Source organism: Onychostoma macrolepis, chromosome 05, assembly GCF_012432095.1.
Source record: "Onychostoma macrolepis isolate SWU-2019 chromosome 05, ASM1243209v1, whole genome shotgun sequence".
Classification (NCBI taxonomy): domain Eukaryota; kingdom Metazoa; phylum Chordata; class Actinopteri; order Cypriniformes; family Cyprinidae; genus Onychostoma; species Onychostoma macrolepis.
The window spans coordinates 16,556,747-16,574,579 of record NC_081159.1 but is presented as its reverse complement, the minus strand read 5'-3'; the positions used below and the strand labels follow the sequence as shown (position 1 = coordinate 16,574,579).

Sequence of the window (17,833 nt, the reverse complement as noted above, 5' to 3'; positions counted from 1 at the left end):
TAGCATTTACATAATAAATAATAGTTTCGCATTCAGATACGTTACATCGCAAATTTGGAAATATTTGGATTTGTGACGAATGAGAGAGGTAGGATACACGAGCACAAAGCTCCTTTCCGCAAACAGTTGAGTGCGCAAGCCTTTAAAGTATACTCCTTTGTCAGTGAGAGATGCGTTCAGAATCAGCACATGGTCACTGTATAGGGGGCTTTGTTTTCAAGTGCGCAACTCGGCATTCGCTGTTATTCTGATGGCGCTGGCAGTTATCAAACAGCGTTGCATTACTGCGGGTGCCCCCTTCTGGATTGGGGGTGAATTGCCTTGTATTCGTCGTAAGGCTTCATGCACCGAACCGAGATGTTGTACCTTGACGGTTCGGTACGAATACATGTACCGTGCCACCCCTTATATATATATATATATATATATATATATACAGTTGCATCTCAAAAAAAGTTCTTAACTAATTTCAAAAATGAAACTTTCATATATTCTAGATTCATTACATGTAAAGTAAACCATTTCAAAACATTCCGGGTATCTCTTGTTCTTTGAAACCACAATTATGGGGAAGACTGCTGACTTGGCAATAGTCCAGAAGACAATCATTGACACCCTCCACAAAGAGGGTAAGTCTCAGAAGGTCATTTCTGAGAGGGGTTGTTCACAGAGTGTTGTATCAAAGCATTTTAAATGCAAAGTTGACTGGAAGGAAGAAATTGGGTAGGAAAAGAGAGGTTCACAAGGAGTTTTAAAAAACAGTATGTGAGTACAGAGAGGCAAGAAAATATAGCGCACTGACGTTATGAATATGCTAATTAGCGAATGACGTCATCTAGCGACATTTAGCGACTTTTCAAGCGGGTTTTCTATTGAAAGAAGTTGGCAACACTGCCAACTGCTCTGACCATCACAGACCTAGATTTAAATCAGCACAGCCAGCGAAGGATCGAACGCAACTGAATGAGCGCACTTTTTTTAGTTTCGTTGTCTGTTGAGGAAGTACAGACGTTCCTCTCGTTAATAGCCAAGGAGCGGATCCAGCGAGAGCTTGCTTGATGGAGCAGCGCGGAATGAAAAAGGTTTTCAGGACTCACGGCAGTAGAGGCGGAAATATAACGACATTTGAATAATCCCGCCAACTCTAAAGCTGTACTAAACTGCAGTGGAAACGCAAACCGAGCCGTGCTGAGGCGAGTCGTACCACGCAGTGGAAAAGCGCCATTAGACACTTACATTTTTGCTCTGTCCATGCAATAAATGCGCAGCCTTCGACTGCTAAGGTAATGTTGTCGGTATGACCAAGAGCCATTTAAAAACTACAGAAAAGTAAAACTATTTACCTTTAGCAGTACTGACCACAAATACTAAGGGGAGATCACACATCAGCTGCTCAAAAAATGTGGCAGTGAGACGAACGGAGAGCGAGTGCAATCCTGTAACAGGCGTTAAATAGTGGAGCGCTTGAAGGAGAGATGTGAGGCACGAATACCATTCAAGGTTTCCATTAATTTGTGCTTATAGTAATTTAATGTGTATATATCTTGAAAGCATTGAATCGCTATAGACATCGCGATTCATTAGATTCTTAGCGTTTTAAATCGATTACTGTCTGAAATCGACGATTCACGATGCAAAAATACATGTTTCAAGATCGACGCATCATCAGGGTTTGTAGTCGATGCATCGAGAAAACGAGTGAATCGTTACACCCCTAATTGAGTGCATAAATGAACATACTTTAAAGAACTAGGACTTTTCTGTTTTTCAAATCCTTTTTTTGATTGATCTTAGGAAGTAATATTTTAGATACTGGATTTTTGACTTTCGTGAGCTGTAAGCTCATCAAAATGAAAACAAAAAAACTTTTGAAATGTTTTACTTTACATGTAATGAATCTAGAATATATGAAAGTTTCACTTTTTGAAATAAGTTCCAAAAAAAACTTTTTCACGATATTCAAATTTTTTGAGATGCACCTGTATATTAGTGGCGTCCATTGCTATGGCGCAAATAAACAAAAGTTTCATAAAAAGGTAAACCTCATATTTCAGTCTTTAAATAAAGAAAAGGGTTAAGTCAAAATGATAATTGATTAATTAATGATTATATGTATTTTATCTGCTCCATAAATAATTCTAGATAGCTTATCTGAATTGTTTAAGCTTGTTTTTCATCAACTGGTCAAAATTTAGGCTACAGTAGAGCTGGGTATGCAAATTCGGTCCGTTTTTTGGCCAGACAAAAACTGCACACAAGCTGAATATAAATGTAAATCTCTGTAAATCATCTCTATGACAGCAGGTGGCGCTTTTGGAAAAGGTGAAACTGTTTCCCATGAACTCCGTAGACAAAGCTGCATTGCAATTAAGAACACTACTTTAGCAATGGAGCAAAGATGAAAACAAAATGCCATCACATCTTTTCTGAAGACTGTCAGAATCTTCAGAGATACATTCATATAATTCATTCCTTCATATATTCATTTGTATAATTCCCGATTTATGTTTCTGCCGGTGGGTGCCCAACCTCCAATTGCGAAGTGAAACACACGAACTGCAAATACATTAGTTACCAAATAATACACACATTCTTTCTATGAGGGTTGCGCTTCACTAAATAAAATGATTTAATAAATACCTGTTTACAATAAGCACTTATTCGCGCGTACACAGGACAAAGTTTGAGTGTGCACACGTAATATCTGAGGGAGCGCACAGCCATGATCACTATATATGAGAGAGCAAGCCCGCTGCAAGCCGAGAGATTCGTGTTGGTGACCTCTCATATTACAATAATGCACTCTTGACATATGCCAAAAACAACTTCAAATGAACTATGAAAACGAGAATAAAGTCGTAAAAGCTGCAATTCATTTCTTATTGGTTAAAATGAACGGAGACTATGTGTTTTTCTGTGTGTGCTCGATCATTTCCTGTGCCCTTAGCACTCTTTTAAAACCTCCCATCTTTACTGCCGTCTTTTAACACAAAATGAAACTACTCTGCGTGGAGTGCACAGAACCCTGTTGTAAAATCCAGCAAATGCTTGTTAGGTATGTTTTGAAGCATGGCTGCTGGTTTACACTGGTCTTTAGCTGGTCATGAGCTGGTTTATGCTGGTCATGTGCTGGTCCTAAGCTGGTCCTCCTGAGCAGGAGCTAGTTGCTTAGGACCAGCTAAGGACCAGTTTAAACCAGCTAAGAACCAGCTTAAACCAGCTCAAAGCAGAAGCTATGCTTCAAAACATACCTAACCAGCAAATGCTGTTTTTTTCAACAGGGAACACAATACCTGAACAAACACTCCAGCAATTTGAGTGGTAAGTGGATTCTAACTTAAACGCCTCTGATTCAAGAAATCAACAGATATGTCTGTGAATAGCTACATTGCTCAACACTGCAAAAACACGTTGAAATAGAAATCGATCTCCAGAGGGCAAACCATAGTGCATAATGGATAGTTTACCAAATCTGCAATAAAATGGCATTAATACAGCTTTGAGGGTGCTTTTGATTTCGTTTGAGGGTGTTTAGCACCTTCTAGCACCCCCGTAGAATCGGGCCTGAATAAATTACATTTTAAAATATACTCAAATACTAAACAGTCCTTTTAAATTGTAATAATATTTCACAGTATTACTGTTTTTCTGTATTTTTAATGCAACTTGGGAGAGTATAGGTGATGATACACAGGGCAACTTTTTCATCAATGTTGCCAGGCAATATTGTCAAGCTATGTTGTTTGTGCACTTTCCCATTGAAATTGGGCAACAAATTTCTGTCTGGATACTCTAGATCAGGCGTGGGCCCTGTGTCTCACCTGTTTGCCCTTTGACGGCAACATTGCCCAGGAACTTTGTTCAGAATTTTCAGTGTATAAGGACCTCATAAGAGATATGTGTATACTGTATGTCTGCATGAAGGCATAAGGCAAAGCAGATTTACAGCTCTTTTTATTCTTTTTTTTTTTTTTTACCGCACCAGCAACACAGATCCTTTGATGGTTATCAAATTCCAAGTTTTTTTGTTAAACATCCCATCTGGTTTTGATTTTTGATTTGACTTTTCCATTAAGAAGGTCTTTCTCCATAAATTACTGATGAATGGGAGCTCTGGGATTGTTTGTGTGGTTGTACTTCACTATACTTTGGAGACAAATTTAAATTGGCTAAACCTGCATTTGTAGTTATTTTTGGATGTGCTCATTTAGGAGAAAAATTTTGTGATTTTGTGTTATTTTTTTTCTTTAAGTGGTAGTGATGGGTTGTTCTGTAAGCTTATATTAAAAATTCTATGGTATGTTTTCATGAAGAATGTATAGTAAACGTATGTGTCTGTGTCAAACTCCTGGGGCGTGCTCTGGGGAATCTAAAGAGTCACAAGCATGTGCAGCTTTTGTGTAGCGATCATCTGCAAGCTGTGGCATCGATATAAATAAAACAGGAACAAAAACTTTGACTTAAATTTTAATTTGTTACATTGAAATGCAGGGAACAAACACACTTGCACTTGCTGCCCCAGAGAAACAAACTGCATCCACTGATTTGGCACAGAAATTCTCCGTCATACGTCCAATTTGTTTTTTGAAACTTTGGCCATGTTTAGTATGAGAATCCAACTCTTTAACAGTGTAAATAACTCAGAATGCATGAAATAGCATTAGGCATCCCCTTTAATTAAATAGAGTTTTACGAATATCGATGGGTAGTTACAGTGAAAAATGTCCTTTTAAATGATTTTATAGCTTTGGCTAAAAACAACTGGTGTTTTTCGTAATTTGTCAGTCTCTAACAGTCAAGTCTCTTTTCTCATTAAATTTTTGCTCACTCCTCCTAACAGAACAGGGTATCATATTTCAGGTCCACTTACAGCTCAGACTCAGCTTTGTAACAGATCGCCTCGCATTCATCTTCCTTGTGTATGTCACATACAGTGCAAAGTAATGCAGTCTCTTTAGGATCCTTGACTCTTGCACCCTGACTGACTGAGCCAAGAAAGCACTGTAAATCCTTTGATGTCATCTTTGGGTTCTTGGAGACTTCCTGCAGTATCTTTCAGTCAGCTCTTGGGATGAGCCTAGCCTGGGTAGATTGCCAGTTTTGTGAAATCTTTTCCATTTGTAGATGAATTGTCGATTTTCTTTCAGTGTGGATGTGACAGTGAAGTGATGGACTACAAAATGCTTGGAAATGGACATGAAACACTTTCCAAGACTCACAATAGCTAAGACCAAACCAGGCCACATGTTTCTGATGTTTATCAGTCTTCCTAGTCTTTCTTAATGTTTTAGACATCTGATTTCATGTATTTAATGCAACGACAAAGGCAGAGGGGGACTAACAATTACAAGTCTAAAATACATTTCTGTTCGTTTAGTCAGTATATAATGTGATTTTTCATTATTCCTTTTTAACATGCTGTATATCGCCTTTATCTTTTATACTTTCATCGGTATAATCACATCACATTTGAATAAATAAGAATGCAAACACAATAAGATACTTGACTACAAAAATGATTATACCAAACAAAGCTCAGAAATAATAAGAAAAATGTTTTTGCTGAACCCCCCCTAAAACTCACTAGCGATGTTAATCCACACTATGTGTTATTTAGTTTGTTTTGGGGGTTTATTCGGCTAATTTGTTTCATTTCATGTTCATTTGTTTTTGTTTAAATGTTTAGTTGTGGAAATAAAACCTAAATCGTCCTGTTGACAAAAGCAAATAGTAGACAGCACACAAGTGTGGTTGTAAAACCATCACACACACAAGACATCTGTTTGTGGTAACTGAGTGTTTGAACAGAGCAGATGGCGGTGGACAAGCGGACGGCACGGCCCTCTTCCCTCACACATTTGAATTCTGTGACTGTAATCGCATTTCACACTGCAAAAAAATGCTTTTCTTACTTAGATTTTTTTTGTCTTGTTTTCAGCCAAAATATCTAAAAATTCTTAAATCAGGAAGGAAGAAACAAGATTATTTTGCTTACCCCATTGGCAGATTATTTTGCTTGTTTCAAAAACTCACTTTATTTTGACTTGTTTTTTCTGAAAACAAGAAAAAATTTTTTTTACTTGTCTAGAAAATCCTTCTTGATTTAAGAATTTTTAGATATTTTGGCTGGAAATCTAAGTAAGAAAAGCATTTTTTGCGGTGCACCTTTTCAACCCAAATAACACTGTGGATCAATTTACAACTAAATGCATCCTATCTGTTTCTTGTTTATTCATGCTGTCACGGTAGCACTATTCTTTTTCTCAACTTCTTTCTCTTCTTTGTGGTCATGTTTGTTGTAATTGTAAAAAAAAAAAAAAAAGAGTCCCTTGTGTAATTCAATCAGCTCTAAAAAAAAAAAAAAAAAAAAAAAACTATATATTTTCTTCTTTTCTGTTTTCTTCAAAAAAAAAAATAATTGTGCAAATAATTACACCACTCAAAAGTTGTGATAACCATATAGAGAAATCACACATTCAAACATGACAGAAGGGATCATGTACAGTCAAAAATAAACCCTAACAGAGTGATCAGGTCTTGCATCATTCTGCAGGTCCCTGATGCATCACTCGCAGGGTTTATTTGGTGATTTTAGCTGCAATGTAACATGTCTTTGTATATTTGAAGTTCTTTCTTACAGGTTTCTTCTAATCTGGGTTTTCCTGAACATTTTGCCTTGAAGGGTTTTATGCTCACTATATATGTCAACTGCTCATTTTAAGCCATTTTGATTCAGAAACACATTTATAGAATAAAAAGGGAAAGTCTCTAACAAGTATGTAATTGTTGTTTCTAAAATGGCCTCTAAATATGAATGTTTTTTTGACAGGATTAGAAACATACTACACATTAAAGAATTACCACATTAAAGACAGAGTGGCATTTTCTTTCTTATAAAATCAACAATTTAAAAATAAAAAAAATAAAAAAATAAAAAAAACTCTTTTTATTAGTTGATTTGGTTGTATGTTCATTCTCACAAATGGTCTGTCAGTTCATGCCTACCTACACTTAAGACTGAAGATTTATAGCATCCACTTACTTATTGCCGAAAAGTCCCAAAACTCTTTTTCTGCCAGTGAGAGACAGAAGTCTTTATGCACACATCTGTCACTATGGCTCAAAGTTCACATCATTCAAAACTTTTCACAGATTCAGAGTGGAGCCCAGAATGCCAAAACTCTGAAACAAAACGTTTTCTTTCATGTAACAGTAAACTGTTACATATATATAAGTGAACACTTATCTACGGCATCCGCTATTGAGTGCTGGCTTCTCACTCATCTGTGAAGTTTTAACACATTCACCTTGTTCCTCCAGTTCCTGCTCAAGTCTGAGAAGATTTTCTCAGCAACACCATTTACCTAATTACAGACCTTCAGAGAAAGATGACTTCACATGTGTTTTCAAAGTTTTGAGTTTCAGAAATGCCCAATTGAGTGAGTTGAGATAATGTGATGATGCATCTTCTCTCATGGGTGGACTTTATCTTCTGAGGAGTACCGGATATGGACATATGCTTATTTAAACTGGCATCTGAAGCCATTGAAGTGTACTGCTGATTTGCACAATTGGTATTTATTTGCCAAAGTCCATATTCTGAATGTTAACATTACAGAATATACAGAATTATAGGTCTTCCTTTTCATTTTGAGTCTGTCTAGAGCCTGTTTGAAGCTGAAGCTCTATTCTGGAGTGAAGTTTGTCTCCATGCTGAAGACATATCAGCTAAACTAGCAAATCTACGTGCAGGAGACAGTGTTTTGTAACAGCCATTTTTGCTGTATTTGCCATCTACATTACATTTTTGCTTGTATTTGCCAGAATGGCAGGTCTTTTGAAGAGAGAATCTCAGTGGTGGTGTCTTTGGCACCTTGCCATAAGTTTACTGCAAACCCACAGGCTTTTGGTAAACCACCTCAGGATAAAGTTATTATTTCACTCTCTCCCCTTCTCTATCTCTTTACCACACTTCATTTTAGACCTCAAGCAGAGAGGCTCTGGTCTCTCGTCAGCAAAATTAGAGCCTCCTTTTTGTGGGGATCTCAGAGGGCTGAATCATTTTCATTTTGAGTGTGTCCTCTTAGCCAGCAACGAAGAGCTTTTTAGGCATTTAAATCAGCTGCCTCACAGATTATTCTTTTTTTTTTTTTTTTTCTTAATAGAACTTGTTTTTTACATTTTGGATCAGCGGTTGTAATGCACCATTAAAGTCTGCGAGTTGTAAATCATCTCAACCCGATAGTCTTTCATTCCTCACCCTAACGCTGCCCACTGAATAATGAACATCTCTGATTTATAATTCAGAGTGGAAACTGTGAGTGTTAGGCATCATAACAAAACCACAGGCACTCGCTGTGGCAGGAGCGAAACTGTTGCTACTGTAGCAACTAATTAAAGTGCACATCCACACATGCGCGCATATTTACATCTTCATTTAATTCACTTTATTAGCAGCAGCCTCGGAATACAGATGGCTTTACTCTGTTGTGCGTAGTAAAAAGCATTTTCCAGTGAAATAATGCACATCCGCAAGAATTAGGGAAACAAAGTATGTTTTGCATTGTTGAATAACTGTAGTTCTGCTCCACGTTACTGAAATATATCAACGCATTTACGCTAATCCTGTCAGGTCCTTTGTTGTAGTGAAAAGCATGTTTTGTGGCCACTAATCTTTCTTTGTGTTGACTGGCAGGAGATAATGTGGCGGAGAGACTAGCCGTCGCAGTGCAGGTTTTATCCTCTGTTGTATAATAGAGATATTCAAGAGCAGATATAAGATCATGCCAACCTCGTTACTCAGAGACTACCTGCTTCATTGCCTTCTAAATAATATGTGCTAGAAATAAAATAAAGAAGTGCTCGAGATTAATAATGTGTTTTTGTGCAGGTTGAATTTACAAAGGCAGTACTCCCACCCTGTTTATGACAGTATATTGCTTTTGTTCTGTGCCGCAGCCCGCAAGCTGAGGAAGATCGGACAGATGAAAGGTCCCGAGGAGGTCGGCCCTGTTCATGGCCCATCAGAGGCAGTCCAGTGCCTGTCGCCCAAGCCCAGCCTGACGTTCCACTCACAGTTGATCTTCCTGAACATCCTGGAGGCCATAGAGCCCGAGGTGGTGAACGCCGGCCATGATCATGCTCAGCCTGACTCGGCAGCTGCCCTCCTCACCAGCCTTAATGAGCTGGGAGAGAGGCAACTTGTCAAGGTAGTGAAATGGGCCAAAGGACTTCCAGGTAATTTAAGCATGTCACATTTTCACTTATTTCAGTTTTGCAGTTTTGCTTCTTATAAAGGGGTCTTTTTTTTTTGTATCTATTAATATAAATAAATACAAAAAGGAAAAACCACAAACATAAATTCTATAGAAATTTGATTAAACCTCAAATTTTTTTCATTTCTGGATCAAAAATTTATTTTGATATTTTCTAATGGAAATATGGGGGATTCTAAAATTCTAATGGGGTGGGGGGCAGTAAATAACTTTACTGCTTATTATTTAAAAGCTTTTTTGCACCAAATCAGAATTATGTGGTCCAACATCATGCAGAAATATGCAGAAACATAAATCAGTAAATGAGAGGTAATGAGAGGACCCATGCTGGTTCTCAAGACTTTGTAAAGATTAGCCAGTCTCTTATATCAGATCATTTGACTTTTTCATTACAAGACAAGGTTAGTAAAATGTCATGTGATGTGACCAAACACTTGATATATTTATCAATCAATAGTTAGTGAATATTTGCCAAAAAAAGAAAAAAATTACAATCTGTGTATTCAAATGGCAGTGAAATATAAGAGAGTTTTTACTCTTTTTTTTTTTTTTTATTAACATTTTTAAAACCCATGTGAAACCAACATGAATACAAAATGTAAATTTTGAAGAAACTAGATTTTTAAATAATCGGTCTTTTTCTTAATCTGTTACACACTTAATATTCATTGACGCAATAGTATAATAACAAGATGGAGATCCTGCCTGGTGATTCAAATCGGGGCATCAGTGGGGCATCAGTAGAGAATTATTATTATTTTATTTTTTTTCAGTGATTTAATTATGGTTTGTATTTCAATTCAGAGGCTTGAGAGGTGTTGTGTAATCTACTTCACTCTAATGGCTTTGATAAATGGCTTTTTGAAAAGCAAAGGCAGACTTCAGTCATATGTAAAATGCAGTGGCAGGCAGCAAACCGTCAAATACTGAGAGAAAAACAAAAGAGGTGTGGCTTGACAAGAACTCTTTTTGAAGCTTAGTGTGACACTGTGTGATTGGTTGATGGAATCAGGTTGATGTGATTGGTTGCAGTTCTCCAATTCCCTGTTATTGATAGCATTCATAAAACTGTGAGGCCTGGCATTTTAATCTGCTCTGAATCCAATGATAAATGTGTTATGAGGGAAGCGAGATCAAGTTTGTCCCAGAACGTTCAGCTTGTTTTCCCTTTGTTTCCTGAAAGTGGTGCATATGGTGTCTAGTCTTCTACAAACTTTTTTTATTTGGTTCAAGTCAATGTACTGAAAACCCTCGGTTCAGATTGACACGCATACTTTTTTCTGAAGGTAACATCAGGTGAGTCTGAATCATGGCATGAGCTGGTGGAGCTGAAATAGAGTTGTCAATGCAGTTGGTCTCAAAAATAGCACCCAAGCAGCTGACAAACTGTAAGTTATAGGCAGCGAACACAAACCACAAATATCTCTCCCATCTCTCAGGTTTCCGTAACCTGCATGTGGATGATCAGATGACAGTCATACAGCACACCTGGATGGGAGTGATGGTCTTTGCTCTGGGTTGGAGGTCCTACAAGAACGCCAACGCGCGGATGCTTTACTTTGCGCCGGACCTGGTCTTCAATGAGTCAGTCTCATTCTCTTTCACATCCGCCCTGCTCTTATTTGCCTGTTTTCTTTTGTGTCCGACACCCATCCGTGTTCTGCATTGTTGTCTTCTCTCTCATTCCATTTTCTTCTTCTGTCCATTTGTTTGTCTTGTAAATGTTCTAATCCATCTTTCCTCTCACTCATTTTTCATTCATTTCTCCTCGGCGGCCTTTTCTCTAACTTATTCCTTCTCTCTATCTTTCTGTCTCTCTCTCTCTCTCTCCTGGGCAGGTATATTCTTGTTCTTCATGCACACAATAAGAGTCTCATCGTGGATTCTTTCGAGATTCATTTATAATATACTGCTGGCTTATTATGGTGTGGAGGATCTTTGTCACAAACACAATCCCAGGAGAGATTGGATTTTTTGGGGGGTTCACATGCTCTCAATGGCCTTTTCACCATTATCTGAAATAGAATACTTCTTAAATGCATTTTGGGCAATCCCATATCACTGCTGCTGACAGAACTTGTGTATTAGGCATGAAATACATTTCATTTAGAGAGAGATTTGGGAAACATTAGATGACTGACCGCATTATTCAATAGTCAGTACTGTTTGGTAATTAGCGAGTCGACAGTTGTTGCAAGCTGTCTGTTATTGTCAGATGTTTCTTTATTTGTCAATTAATCTGTCCTTGATCTGTCAGTCGTAGGATGCATATCTCCAGCATGTACGAGCACTGTGTTCAGATGAAGCACCTCTCGCAGGAGTTTGTGCTGCTGCAGGTCACACAGGAAGAGTTCCTCTGCATGAAGGCCCTCCTCCTTTTCAGCATCAGTGAGTCTATTGCTGTGTGTGTGTGTGTGTGTACAGAACAAAGTACTTATGGATACTAGCACCTAATGACACATTAAAAAAATATTAATAACAGTAATAAAAATTAGAGGCATCATTCCTGTTTTCCGGTGTGAGAAACGTTATGTAATCTAATCTGATATTCTCTAACATAAAATGAGCCAAGCTTTTCAAGTAGCAAATATAAAATATCTATAGCTAACACCTTGAAATGGTTTCAGACTTTAGTCTGTCTGGGAGCTTTTAGACTGTATTCAACAAATCAAATCAATTTTGACAATCTTGTGAATATTCAGTTCATTGCAGTATAAATTATTTTTATCAACTAATTTTAAACGCCAACCCCCCAAATGTAGCTGTGTCTCACATTATGTGCTCAACCCCGTTACTGCATGATTTTCCCCATTACAAAAAATATAATTGAGAATATAATTGAACAAACATTTGACCACCAAATGAACTATCCCCAGCTGAGTGATAGCTTAATTTAAACATAATTTGATATTTAAGATTTACTTATTACTAACTTTGTTTTTATATATTTTTTTATGTATTATTATTTTGTGTTTATATATTATTGAATGTTGATGTTATTTAATACTTATGCAAGAAAATATTAATCACACAAATACAGTCTATATTTATGTTCTACATTATGGTAACAGAGTCACAATTCTTTCAAACCTTTTCTTAAATGAAAAGGAAATAAAGCTCATATAATATTTAGTGCGAGCCCCTGAGGGTTAAGTACCTCCTTTCATTGACCATTTGTTAAAACGTTTTTTTTAAAAACACCACCGCCACAGTATAATAAATCATGCACAATGCAATAAGCAAACACACAAAATCAGTACATTTCAATGAAATCATGTTCTTTTTCAAGTGTATGCAAGTATGTATGCAATTTCAAATGAAAGTTTTTATTTCTATTTCTGCAGTTCCAGTGGAGGGGCTGAAGAGTCAGAAGTATTTTGATGAGCTGCGTCTGACGTACATAAGCGAGCTTGATCGTTTAATCAACTATGGCAGGAAGACCAACTGCGCCATGCGCTTCCAACAGCTGACCCGACTGATGGACTCACTGCAACCAGTTAGTAACACACATACACGCCACACACCAAACATACGGATTAGTCTTACATTCAAAACTGGCATGATACACTATCATCCAAATGTTTGGTGATAGTAATTAATGCTTTCATTCAGCAAGGATGTATCCTGTTGATCAAAAGTGATGATCAAAGGTGAAGACTCTTACATTGTTAATGAACATTTCTATTTCAAGTAAATTTTCTATTAATAAAAAGTATCATGGTTTCCACAAAAATATGAAGCACCACAATTTTTCTCAACATTGATAATAAGAAATATTTTTGAGCTCCAAATCAACATGTTAAAATGATTTCTGAAGGATCATGTGACACTGAAGACTGGAGTAATGGATGCTAAGAAACAACTTTGCCATCACAAGAATACATTTCATTTTTAATGATATTAAAATAGAAAATACTTACTTTTAAAGGGTCATCAGATGCCCATTTTCCACAAGTTGACATGATCCTTTTAATGAAAATCTATACCATACTTTGGTCAGAATTTCTCAATGGTAGTGTAAAAATCACCCTTTTCAAAAACAGCTCTGTTCACAGCGAGCCGTTTCGGTGCATGGCCCTTTACATGCTAATGAGCTCTGCTCATCCCACCCCTCTCTTCCGTGAGGCGATGAGCCATTCTCAAGAGACTGTAAACTTTAGCCGCATTTAGCCTCGGAACTTGCTAACTAACACATTATTAGAAAAGGTGATTTGCAAAGATTTATAAAAAAAAAAAACTTATACTCACTTCTTTTGCAGATGAATCTGGAACACAAACGATTTGCACGAACATAAACACATTTAGGTAGATCGGGGGGCTCATTCATTATTACATCCAACAACAAAACACCTCAATCTCTTAGGAGACTTGTCTACACCCACTTCAGCGTCAAAACAATGGTGGACTGATGACAGCTCACTCAGAGCAGGTCTGTGATAAAACACCAGAGTCAAACAACAGTTGTGGGAGCGGCCTGGGTCTGTGTGACGTCACACATCCAAGAATCTGTGAACAGCTTTATTTGAGAAAGGGGTTATCATTTATCGGGATTTAAAAAAAAAAAAAAAACACTGGGTGGATTTATATCATTATAAGGTGGTTGTGTACACACACTGCCAACACACATTTATGTTCAAACAACATGTAAAAGTGAATTTTGCATCTGATGACCCCTTTAATTAAGTGTAAAACAGTTTCACAGTACTACTGTTTTTGCTGTCTTTTTGATCAAATAAATGCAGCCTTGACGAGAAAAAGAGGCTTCTTTCAAAAACATTGCAAAATCTTATCAACCCCAAACATTTGAGTGGAAGTGTGTGTTCTCATTCACAAATAAGACAATTACAGGCATAATTCACTATAAAGTTGTGCCACTATTCCATGCATGCATTTTAATCATTTTCAATCTGCAGTCCAGTTTAACAAGATGCTAAATGGGCTGAAAGTGTATTTAAATTAACTTGTCATTCTTTTCAGCACAAACACACCATTCTATGTAAATTAGGCTCATTATCGATGCACCTTATTCATGCTTTTAAATTTTGCTGATACTTTGATCTGAAGTGACATACACTGCATTCAGGTTATGCATTTTATCAGTTGATCCATCACTTGAGACTTAGTTGTTGAGACATAGGGTTAGTTCACCCAAAAATGAAAATTCTGTCATCATTTACTCAACCTGAAGTTGTTTCAAACCTGTGGGTAACCAAACAGTTGAAGGTAGCCATTGATTCCATTGTATGTCTTTCCATAGTGTGAAAGTCAATATGGACCTCAATACGAACTTCAGGGTGAAATGATGACAGTAAATGACAGGATTTTCATTTTTGGGTGAACTATCCCTTTAAACCCATGACCTTGCCATTGCTAGCACAGTGCTCTACTTTCCAAGCTACTGGAATGCCTAATGGCTAATTTACCTTATGTTACACTTTTGCCATCTGAGTTAATCAGAGTAAAAGGAATTTTATGAATAAGACTTTTATGTACATTTTTGTTGATCATGGAGGCAGTAATTCATCAAATAATGGAGAAGATCATTAAGACCAGGAATATGTGCTGTGTAGTCAAGTTTCATCATTTTAAAGAGCTAATGCGGGTGAATGCTGTAAAATCGCAGTATAGTACGCCAGATTGTGGTAGTCTGCTGTATCAGCCACAACTGAACACTCAGAACCGGCCTCGGATGGTGATTTGTCACATGCGCGTTGAGTTCACTGCTAATTATTTTGGCCGTGTTTGTGCCATTAACTGATTTATGTCATTTCAATCTGATTCTAAAACAATGCAGGCAGCACATGGAAATGATGACACACACATTTCATTCTTAGTGAATTTTTCTATCTCTTCATTTTTTCCATGTTGTCATTTTGCTTGTTCTTGTCTCTCCTTTCCCCTCGTTTTTTCTCTCTCTTCTCTCCCTCACCCAGATTGTTCAGAAGTTGCACCAGTTCACCTTTGACCTCTTTGTCCAAGCTCGGTCCCTACCCACGAAGGTCAGCTTTCCCGAAATGATTGCAGAAATCATCTCGGTCCAGGTGCCAAAAATCCTCGCCGGCCTGTCTAAACCAATCCTGTTTCACAAATGACAAGACTACACCCCTGAACTACTGATCCATACCAACCCCATCCAGGCCATATGAGCCAGTCAGTTTGGCCTAATCCAGTTTGATCCAGCCTAAACCAGCCTGCAATGCTCTTAATCTGGACTCGAATCGAGCGACAGGACTGAACGATACTGATTCTTTTTGATTTTCCTTTTTTTTTTTTTTCTCCCCTTCAATCCCTCCCTCCCTCCCTCTCTATATCAGTCTCATCTCTCTCTCTCCTTTTGAAAAATGGCCCTGAAAAGTAGCGGGACCATTACATCATTACAGTTGTCTATCTTCTCTTCAGAGATCATTTGAGCTCATTTTCTCAAACTGACAGCATGATGTGAAGCAGGTTTTGTTCTTTCCTTCGACCAGCAGTTATCCTTCAAGAGTTACGACGTATTGCCTGGTGGACAGTTTGGAAAAAATATCACACTGAAGATTCATCTGAGCCCTTAATCAAAAAAAAAAAAAAAAGGACACGGCAAAGATCTCTATCAGAGTCTGTGACCTGCCTCTAATCTCTATGCATTGCAGGTTAAAAAGGTTTCATTTATTGTCCGTTGACTTGAGAGATCAAGACAAAGCAAAGCAGCATGCATAGAGAAATACATCAGAACTTGACAAAAACCATGACAGAGTCTCTTCGCTTGTGACTTTTACTCTTTTTAGTTAGAACAACACACTACTTAATATAGTACTATAATATTACAACAGTATGGATTTCAGTACAGCAGGCTGGCTATCAGTTTCCTCCCTGCTTTATTAGTTTATTGATTGTAAAACAAGTGCTTCATTCATTTCTTATGAAATGTAGAGGCTCTTTGTAAAAGCTTTTTAAAAGGCATCATTCATTTGGGGTCAGACAATCTGTGACTTTAATTTTAAAATGTCACAGTTAGGTTTTGCCACTAAGAACGAAACAACAGCACAATAAAAAAAAAAAATAAAAAAAAATAAAAACATCTCACAGTCATCAAGACTTGCCTCCTCCAGACAGCAGACTTTTGTTAAGACGGGGCTCAGTGCCCTCTTTTGCAACCTGGATATTTAAGTGCAGGTTTTAGGGGATATTGTTGACAGTTTGTACATAAATACAGCAATGCTTGGGTAAGCATAGATGATCTTCAAATATATACACATATATCAATTTATGCATGCTGTCTTCATATCCATCAACAAAACAACAAACAAATAATTGCATGCTAAATCCCTAGATATTCAAACAAACCAAACTGCATTGCCAGTAAGCTAAATGGATATTGTTAGGAAACGGTACTGTTTCCCATAAGGCTCTTATGAAGTTACTCTCTCTCTCTTTCACTGTCCTTAATGGACGATTTGGCAAGGTAATGTTCTTGTATATACAGTATATGTAAAAGTTACGCGTGGTTCTTTTCAACCTTTCTATGTTCTAATGTATGGATGTAGTCAATAGTTTTACAGTACAGTTTCCTCTCTTTCCTTTATAGTAAGTGCCACTGAGGGATTTGTATTTCTCCACGCTAGCAATAAATAATCACATGCTTAACACACTCTTTTAACGAGCTCTTTTAGAATATCAAAACATGCTTCAAATGGTTGACAACTTTGAGAAAAAAAAGAGAAAAAAAAGCTTTGCATATGTGCTAACATGGGATAGTACTGTTATTTCTTCAGAAGCTCCTACCAAATATCTTAATCACCATCAGCTGTCTCAAATCAATGACAAGTGGTGCTAAAGCTGTTCTCTTTAACACCCTCGAGGGTGTTAACAGGATAGTTCACCCAAAATGAAAGTTTTCATTTACTCACCACCAAGTTGTTCCAAACCTGTATGAGTTCTTTCTTCTGTTGAACTCAAAGGAACATATTTTGAAGTAACCGAACAGTGTCTGGTAGCCATTGACTTGCATAGTATAATAAAAATGCTATGGAAGTCAATGGCTGCCATCAGCTGTTTAGTGACCAGCATTTTTTATTTATCTATTTTTTAATATCTTATTCAGTTTTCGGTAGAAAAAAGAAGAAGAAAAAAAACTCTTACAGGTTTGGAACAACTTGAGGCATCATTTTCGGGTGAGCCATTGCTTTAAACGAGACAAAAGACGACAAAAAAAGAAAAAAGAAAAAAAAAAGGCATGTGTATTTTTTTACTCCGCTTTTGCTTCAATTAAATCATCCTCTATTTATCTGTCAGAAAGCAACATCTTTACTCGCTTTCCTCATACCCCGGTGCAGCGCGTATTATCTAGACGTCGTGTCAACTTTTCCCCTCCGCACGTTCTCCTTTTCTAAATGATTAAATAGTGCCTGCAGCGTTATGTATGTAGATTACTCTTTAAAGAGCCACAAACTCGCGGCGCTGTGTTGTCTTTGTCAGGCCTGGAGTGACCTGGGGTGTTCTTTCGGCGGAGCACGGAGTTTTCCGCCGAGTTAAAACGACGAGATGTGGTTTAGCTGCTCGAGCTCTTGTCGCCGCGG

The 17,833-nt window shown here is 37.4% G+C and overlaps 1 protein-coding gene across 2 annotated transcripts in view; it reads left to right on the top strand.

Moving 5' to 3' along the window:
• The window catches only part of ar (androgen receptor), a 147,415-nt gene extending 130,753 nt beyond the window's left edge, over positions 1–16,662 (top strand). The window contains exons 4-8 of one of the 2 annotated variants that reach the window (XM_058774907.1): positions 8,959–9,237; positions 10,715–10,859; positions 11,533–11,663; positions 12,620–12,771; positions 15,209–16,662. In XM_058774907.1, coding sequence (XP_058630890.1) covers positions 8,959–9,237; positions 10,715–10,859; positions 11,533–11,663; positions 12,620–12,771; positions 15,209–15,367 — 866 coding nt within the window. In that variant the 3' untranslated portion in view covers positions 15,368–16,662. Of the gene's footprint in view, positions 1–8,958; positions 9,238–10,714; positions 11,664–12,619; positions 12,772–15,208 lie in introns of those variants that run through there. The other variant, XM_058774906.1, reaches the window with a different exon arrangement.
• Positions 16,663–17,833: the final 1,171 nt, after the last annotated feature.